The sequence below is a fragment of the Orycteropus afer genome, unplaced genomic scaffold (genome assembly GCF_000298275.1).
Source record: "Orycteropus afer afer isolate SDZICR_OR568_19922 unplaced genomic scaffold, OryAfe1.0 scaffold00242, whole genome shotgun sequence".
Lineage (NCBI taxonomy): Eukaryota > Metazoa > Chordata > Mammalia > Tubulidentata > Orycteropodidae > Orycteropus > Orycteropus afer.
In genome coordinates this window covers 5284094-5292828 of record NW_006921829.1, presented here as the reverse complement: position 1 = coordinate 5292828, position 8735 = coordinate 5284094, and the positions used below count along the sequence as shown (strand labels likewise).

The window sequence follows — 8735 nt, the reverse complement described above, 5'->3', positions numbered from 1 at the left end:
GTGTCTGTGTTAATTGGTTTCCCTTTTCTTTGTTGAAGAGGGTCTGTGCAATCCTTCTGCCTAGTCCGCCATCTTGCCCCGCCTCCAACCTATCCTGTCTTGACAAGAATTATAAAACCTATGGTCCCTATATGTAATTTATGTGATGTTCAGTTTTCATAAGTAAAAAATATAAACATAAAATGTTCTGATGTATGGAAAGTGAATTTGCTCTGTAAACTTTCACCAAAATCACTATTAAAAAAAAAGAAAAAAGCACATAAAATGTAATTACTAATAATCTGAAAAAAATCAAGTATCAATGCATTGTGTTCTTCAATTTACTTGAATTTATGGATATAAAAATAGCAGCAAAATAAAGAAGACCTATAATGGTTCTGGAAGGTAAGTAAGTTGCTATGATATCAAATAATCTTATCTTATAATATCTTACTATGCCAAAATTTATAGAGAATTTGCATTCACATTGAAGGATATAAAACATAGAATTACAACTGACCAATATAATGAACACAGGCCCAACAAATCAAGTGATTAGGCAGAATAACCACTGAAGTTCCAGCCTAAGCAACAAAAATGTAAAAGTAATTCCCAAAGTTACCAGGTAAATGTCTAAAGGACTGAGTTAATTCAACTCCATTTGAAAGAGTGGATATATTTTTAAGAAGAAACCAGCAATAATTCTTTAATTCTGCCAAGATATTTCAGAGAAGTCAACTGATGTTTATTATTGTTTAATATTCTTCACATTATAAGCTTTCATTTATTTAAAGGATTCTTACCTAGTTACAACCTGATGTGTATAAGCTCTATTGGGGCTCCCAAATGATTTGGCCAGGCCAAAATCTGCGAGTTTTAAAACTCCATTTTCATCTAGCAACAAGTTGTTTGGTTTCAGATCCTGTATCATAGAAGTTTTAAATAAACAAATAAGCAAGCAGAGTGAGAGAGAAACCCATAGTAAGAAACTCTAAACTTAACAAAAGCATAATGTCCAAAATTTTAAAACAATCAATATACTTCTTATAATGATGAATAATTCCATCAGAGCAAAATAAGACTGATGTTATTACAGACTGAGACCTTTGGTCAAGGTACTCATTTCGATGAGATTCAGTTTACCTACCTCACATGAGTTGTTGTGAGGATTAAATTTGATATTTTCAGTAAAAAGCCTAGTATAATGACTGGTTCACTAAATGGTTAAAATAAAAAACCAAAAAACTCACTGTAGTCAAATCAGATTCGACTCATAGCAACCCCTCCTTGGGTTTCCGAGGCAGTATCACTACAGAAATAGATTGCCCAACCTTCCTTCTGAGGAGTGGCTGGTGGGTTTGAACCTCCAGCCTTCTGGTTAGCAGTCAGATACTTTAGGCACTGTTGTTGTGTTGTTGTTATGTGCCGTCGAGTCGGCCCCGACTCATAGCGACCCCTCCTTGGGTTTCCGAGGCAGTATCACTACGGAAGTAGGATTGCCCAACCTTCCTTCCGAGGAGTGGCTGGTGGGTTTGAACCGCCAGCCGTCTGGTTAGCAGGCAAGTGTCTTAGCCACTATGCTACCAGAGCTCCCTTTTAGGCACTACCTACTATTAATTTAGTATCAACAATAGAAATGAACTTTAGCAAATAAAAACATTTTGCATTTAGAAAGGATATATAGCCTTCAAAATCTATGTTTAAAGATATTAGCAATAACCTAAAAGATATTCCTAAGGTTTGAGAATTACAAACTATAAATTGCTATTGGCTATTTATTTAAAAAGAGTCCCTACAAACCTTATCAGCCTTATTTTAGTAGCTGAATGTTCCTAAAAATGATACAACCATTTCATAAATTTTATTTCATAACTTCATAGAATTTTAGAGCTACTATAAATATTATTTCTCTAAAGGTGCTTTAACATTTTATAATTTAACCCAGAGTCATGTAACAAACGAATTGCAAGAACAACACTGGACTTAAAAGACTTTGGCTCCATACTCGTTAGTTACAGCTGTCTGGCCTTGAAAAAAAAATGAAACCCTGGTCTCAGGTCACTTAGCAACTTTGTTCTTCATCTATGAAAAAAACAAATCAAGGATTAGACAGCCAATCCTTCTAGGTCTAAACTGTACATAATAAACTTAAAGTTCTCGCAGCACCATCTGGTGAAACAACTGAAGGGAACACACAGAGGAAGATGGTATGATAACACAGTTCAGGTATATCTTGTGTTTAGCAATTTATGTATTCATATCATTTACGAACTAAACTGGCTACACAAAGCTTGACTATAACATAAAGAAGCTATCATACTAGGTGTATTTCCTTACCCTATGTAGAATCCAATGCTGATGTAAATATTCTAATCCTTGAAGAGTCATCAACATGTACGCTTTGATGTGTGATGGTGTCAGCACAAGACTATTATCCTTTATTATAACCTGTGAAGCAATGTATGAGCAAACTTTATTATTCCAAATAAACTCCATCTGTCTTCCTTGATGACATTTCTCTTCAAATTTTTTCTTCATTTTTTAAAATGGGGCTGTTTGTTTTTGTACTACTATATTTGAGGGTTCTTTATAATATTCCGGCTACAAGTTCTTCACTAGATATGTTTTGGAAATGTTTTCACCCTGTCCGAGGTTTGTCATTTCGTTGTCTTAAAAAGAATCTTTTTTTCCCCTTGTTTATAAAGCCAATTTGCATTTTCTATCAATTACTACTAAGAGAATCCTGTATTCTTTCAGAAAAATGCACAAGGTACATAATTATTTTGAAATTCAGTATTAATGTATTTAGGATTTCTCAAAAAGAAACCTGGCTTTCAAAAGGTTTTTTGAAAAATCCATCAGCCTCACTGCAGCCTGCAGCAGAGCTGGAAGCCCACAGCCATTGACATCTCCCGTCAGAGCAACATTCAAGCTAGTGAAGATGTAAAAGATACCTTTGCCAAAACAAAAAAATGGAAAATAAAGACTTCTGAAAATACCTATCAAAAATGAGCAACTTATGATTGGATCATGTAGTTAACCTTCAGATTCACAGGATAACGATTATGATTTCTTTGTTCTACCCCTGCTAGAAGAAAAACAACTATGTTACGTATTATTCAGGTTACATTCTCAGAATGCCCAGGAATATGAATGGATATTCAATGCATGGTCTCCAGATCATTCTCATATTCATCAAAAAATGTTACATCCAGCAACAAGAGTGTAGTAGTTATGTTTGTGTGTCAACTTGGCTGGGTCTGGTTGAGTGACTGGGCAGCTGGTGGTAGTTATTCCCCATGATGAGACTGGTAGTCAGCTCCATGGTGGGATCTACCACAAGCAGCTGAATAGCTGCCTTGTGATATGGTCTGCTTCCTGTATGTAAGGAGAAGCTTTGAGAATGGTCTCTAGCCTATGGCACGCTTGGACCCTGCATGTAGCTGTGTCATTGCTCAGCAGCCAGCTATGCTCTGCCGACCTTGTGACTTACAATGGACTTAAGTTAATGGCCTGCCGTATGGTTTGGTAACATCAGGACTGTGCCTTTACCTGTCAATCTTGGGGCTTCTTAGCCTCAGCAGCATGCAGCTGTCTGAGTGAAGCAATGCCTCTAGCTCCAGTGGGCTGAGAGCAGGAGGCAAAGCTGGACCCCAAGGTTGAGGGGCTTTCACTCAGCCCCTAGAACCTGGCACTTTGAACTTGGACTTAAAACCTTCAAATTGTAAGAATAAACTCCTGTTTGTTAAGACCATCCCATTTGTGGTATATTCCTGTTAGAGCACCACTAGGTAACCAGAACAAAGAGCAACTCTGAAAAAATGATTTTGGAGACAGCCATATTAAAGATGAAGTACTTGGAACAGTAAAGGAAACTTTATCACAACATGGATAGAAAAAGTACTTGCTATCACAATCTGCCCCTGCTCTGTTGACTGAAGCTGAGGAAGAATTACAACAGATTAAAATTAATGAGGTACAAACTGATGTGAGTCTAGACACTAGGCAACAACCACTACAAGGAGGAGTATGTTCTATTTCTCAAGAGGCTTTTCAGGCTTTGGAAAAACTGAGTAACAGCTCAACTATGTGCAACTGGAAATAGATTAAAAAAATGAAATTATAATTTTGGACAACACTACAGATACAGAACTAAAAGATTTGCCAAAAAGGATTCCCAAGGATTCAGCATGTTACCATTTCTTTGTGTATAAACATTCCTAGCTTTGGTGGCATAGTGCCCAAGTCATCTGACTGCTAACCAGAGGAATATTGGGCAATCTACTTCCGCAGAGATACCGCTTTGGAAACCCAAGGAGGGGTTGCTGTAAGTCAGAACTGACTCGAAGGCAGTGAGTTTTTAAATTTTTTTTTATGAAGGAGTCTTTTAGATCCCAAAGTTTTTATTTATTCAATGCCTACGTATACTCAGTTTAAGAGAATGGATGTTGTATTCTAGCTTCAAGAGTCCTCTGCTAGAACAGAGAAGAATGAAGAAAAACAAATATGCATGGAAACAAGTAGTCCAAGGGACTAGCAGACCATGTGAGCCTCAGCCTATAAGACCATGAGACCAGAAGAACTACATGATAACCAGCTACCACTGTCAACCACTTGGAGGAAGATTGGTGCAGGAGATCCTTGACAGAGGGAGAGAACAATGTGGAACAAAACTCACAATCATTAAAAAAAAAAAAAAAGATCAGGTTTGCTGGTCTGATAGAGTCTGGAAAGACCCCTGAGACTATAGCCCTTAGTTATCCTTCAGGTCTGGAATTGAACTCACTCCTGTGGCTTCCAGCAAAACACATACAGGCATATGGAGTAAACATTTACATCAGGTAGATACCCTCCTTGGAGCTATTAATTGTGGAAGAACAGAAGGGCAGTGTTTACACAGGTAGACAACTTGTGGGACAGGAGTGCATGGGAGTGAAGGACACAGGGAAGAGGTAAGTACAGGGAAGAAGTGGGAAGAGAGCTGTTATACTGTGGGGAATTGAAACCAATATCATGAAAGAAAATGTGTATGAATTGCTGTATGAAAATAAACTTTCATCAAAATCACAACAAAAATTAAAAAAAGAAAAGAGTCCTCTGCTAGCTCTGCTAGAAACTGTAGAATGATAACTCTAGAAATGGATGCAACAAGAAAGATTGAGATAATGGGGATGAATTGACTACAGACTTCCTTTATGAAGAATTATACCCCAAGAGGCATATATTTGCAAAAACAAAAGATCTTGCAGGAAAAAGAGGAATTTAAGACTAGTTAAGAGTCCAGCTGAAAATGAAGCCACTACTGATTAAAACGATTACATTAAATATAACAATACTGTTGTTGTTAGGTGCCACTGCATCGTCTCCAACTCATAGCAACCCTACGTATAGCAGAACAAAACAATGCCTGGTCCTGTGCCAGCCTCAAGATCCTGGCTATAACTGAGCTCAGCATTGCAGTCACTGTTGTCAATACATCTTGTTGAGAGCCTTCCCTTCTTCCTTGACCCTCCACTTTAGCAAGTATATGATATCTTTCTCCAGGGAATGGTCCCTTCTGACAACATGACCAAGTAGGTAAGACAAAGTCTGGCCATTCTCGCTTCCAAGGAGCATTCCGGCTGCACTTCCAGGACAGATTTGTTAGTCCTTTTAGCAGACCATGGTACTCTTAGCATTATTCTCCAACACCACAATTCAAAAGCATCAACTCTTCTTTGGTCTTCCTTATTCACTGTCCAGCTCTCACACGCATAAGAGGTGAATGAAAATACCATGGCTTGGGTTAGGTGCACCTTAGTTCTCAAGGAGATATCTTTGCTCTTCATCATCTGAAAGAGGTCTTTTGCAGGAGTTCTGCCCAATGTAATATGTCATCTGTCGTCTGATGTCTTGACTGCTGCTTCTATTGGGTTGACTGTAGAAACAAGTAATATGAAGTCCTTCATAACTTCAATTTCTTCTCCATCTATCGTGAAGCTGTTGGACCAGCTGTGAGGATTTTTGTTTTCTTTATATTGAGGTGTAATCCATACTGCACACTTCATCAGTAAGTGCCTCAAGTCATCCTCACTGTCAGCAAGCAAAGTTGTGTCATCTACATATCTTAGGTTGTTAATGAGTCTTCCTCCAATCCCGATGCCACATTTTTCTTCATATAATCCAGCTTCTTGGATTAGTTGTTCAGCATACAAATTGAATAAGTATGGTGAAAGGATGCAACCCTGACACACTCCCTTCTTGATTTTCAACCATGCAGTATCCCTTTGTTCTGTTCGAACGACAGCATCCTGATCTATGAAAAGGTTCCTCATGAGTACAATCAAGTCTTCTGAATTCCCATTGTTCTCAGTGTTATCCATAAATTGTTATGATCCACACAATCGAATGCTTTTATATAGTCAATAAAACACAGATAAACAACTTTCTGGTATTCTTTGCTTTCAGCTAAGATCCACCGGACATAAGCAATGATATCCCTGGTTACACATCCTCTTCAGAATCCAGTTTGTATTTCTGAAACCCCGGTCAATATACTGCTACAACTGTTTTTGAATTACCTCCACTAAGATTTTACTTGCGTGCGATATTAATGATATTGTTTGACAATTTCCACATTCTGTGGGATCACCTTTCTTTGGAATGGTTATGAATATGGATCTGTTCTAGTCAGTTGGTCAGGTAGATGTCTTCCAAATCTCTTGGCACAAACGAGTGAGTGCCTCCAGTGTGGCACTAACAATACTAGTTCTTCTAAAAGTCCAACTTTTAGTACACAAGAACTGAAATCAGTTCATGTTTATATATAGGGAAAAAAACAGTAATTTTTAAAAATTAGCACCTTTCACTTTTATGTTTTTAAAATTATTGTTATAGAAGACTCATGATTTCTATTTTGAGTTCAACTTACATTCCCAATAAATTTATATAGCAGTGAAGAAAAAAAAAAAAGGATGACATTATTCTGTGATAATAAAGAAGGCAAAAACCTCTAAACTCTCACAGGACTATATTAATAAGGAAACTCAGAAGACAGAAATACTAAGAAAATGCAAACTTTTGTATTTAATACTGGGAACAGGCAGGAAAGCAGAGGAAAGTGAAGCCAGAGGGGATGACAGAGAAGAGCAGCAGACAGGGATCCAGGTGAGGGGAGAGACCCAGCCCCACCACAAAGAGGCAGGAAAGCGGGGGAAAAGAGAAATCAGAGGGGACAACAGAGCAGAGCAGCAGCCAGGGGTCCGGGTAAAGGGAGAGACCCAGGTCCTACCCCCACCAGGCAGGAAAGCCAGGGAAAGCAAAGCCAGCAGGGATGACAGAGCAGAGCAGTAGCCAGGGATGAGGTAAGGGGAGGGACCCAGGCCCTACCCTCAAGAGGCAGGAAAGCTGGGGAAGGAGAAGCCAGGGGGACGACAGAGCAGAGCAGCACCAGAGATCCAGGGAAGGGGAGGACGAAGAGGTTTCAAACAGCTAAGGGAGACAAATTTGTCTGTCAGTTTGTCGTACTATTGTGGTTTGTCTGTTGCTGTGAGGCTTGAGGCTGTGCCACCAGTGTTTCAAGTGCCAGCAGTGTCGCACATGGTGCACAGGTTTCAATGCAGCTAACAGACTGAGACAGACTAAGAAGAAGGAAGAGTCCATCCATTTCTAAAGAACTGGTCAGGCAAAACATCATGAACAGTAGAGAAACACTGTCTGAAACATTACTGTGCAACTTTATGAATAGCCCAGAAACATTATCTAATACAGTAGAGGAGTATGAGCCCTTAGGTCAGAAGAATGTCAAAATGTGACTAGGGAAGAGCTGCATCACCAGAGTAGGACCAGCCTTACTGACATGGATAAAATAAAGCTTTTGAGACCTCCATTTGATGAAGTGGCACCACACAAATTGAGGAGAAACAGCTGCAAACAACCATTAATAATAGGAATATGGACTATACGAAGTATGAATTTAGGAAAATTGGAAGTTGTCAAAAATGAAATGCAATGAACAAATATTGACATCCTAGGTGTTAGTGAGCCAAAATGGACTGGTTTTGGCCATTTTTAATCAGACAACCATATGATCTACTATGCCAGAAATGACAATTTGAAGAGGAATGGCGTGGCATTCATCATTACAAAGGATGTTTCAACACCTGTCCTGAAGTACAATGCTGTCAGTGACAGGATAATATCCATACGCCTACAAGGAAGACCAGTTAATACGACTATTACTCAAATTTATTCACCAACCACCAAAGACAAAGATGAAGAAATTGAAGATTTTTATCAACTTCTGCAGTCTGAAATTGACTGAACATGCAATCAAGATGTGTTAATTATCACTGGTGACTGGAATGCAAAAGTTGGAAACAAAGAAGAATCACCAGTTGTTGGAAAATATGGCCTTCATGACACAAATAAGGCTGGAGATTGCATGATAGAATTTTGCAAGACCAATGACTTATTCATTGCAAATACGTTTTTTCAACAACACAAACAGCGGCTAACACGTGGACTTCGCCAGATGGAATACACAGGAATCAGATTGACTACATCTGTGACAAGAGGCAATGGAAAAGCTCAGTATCTTCAGCCAAAACAAGGCCAGGAGCTGATTGTGGAACAGACCATCAACTGCTCATATGCAAGTTCAACCTGAAGTTGAAGACAATTAAAACAAGTCCACGAAAGCCAAAGTATGACTTTGAATATTTCCCTCCTGAATTTAGAGACCTCCTAAAGAATAGATTAAATGTGTTGAACACCAA

The 8735-nt window shown here is 38.7% G+C and overlaps 1 protein-coding gene across 1 annotated transcript in view; it reads right to left on the bottom strand.

The window, feature by feature from the left end:
• The window catches only part of CDK7 (cyclin dependent kinase 7), a 67515-nt gene that overhangs the window by 22522 nt on the left and 36258 nt on the right, over positions 1-8735 (bottom strand). Inside the window, exons 6-7 of the mRNA XM_007949186.2 lie at positions 2317-2427; positions 783-901 (exon numbers count right to left, since the gene is read on the bottom strand). Of these exons, the coding sequence (XP_007947377.1) occupies positions 783-901; positions 2317-2427 (230 nt within the window). The remainder of the gene's footprint in view (positions 1-782; positions 902-2316; positions 2428-8735) is intronic.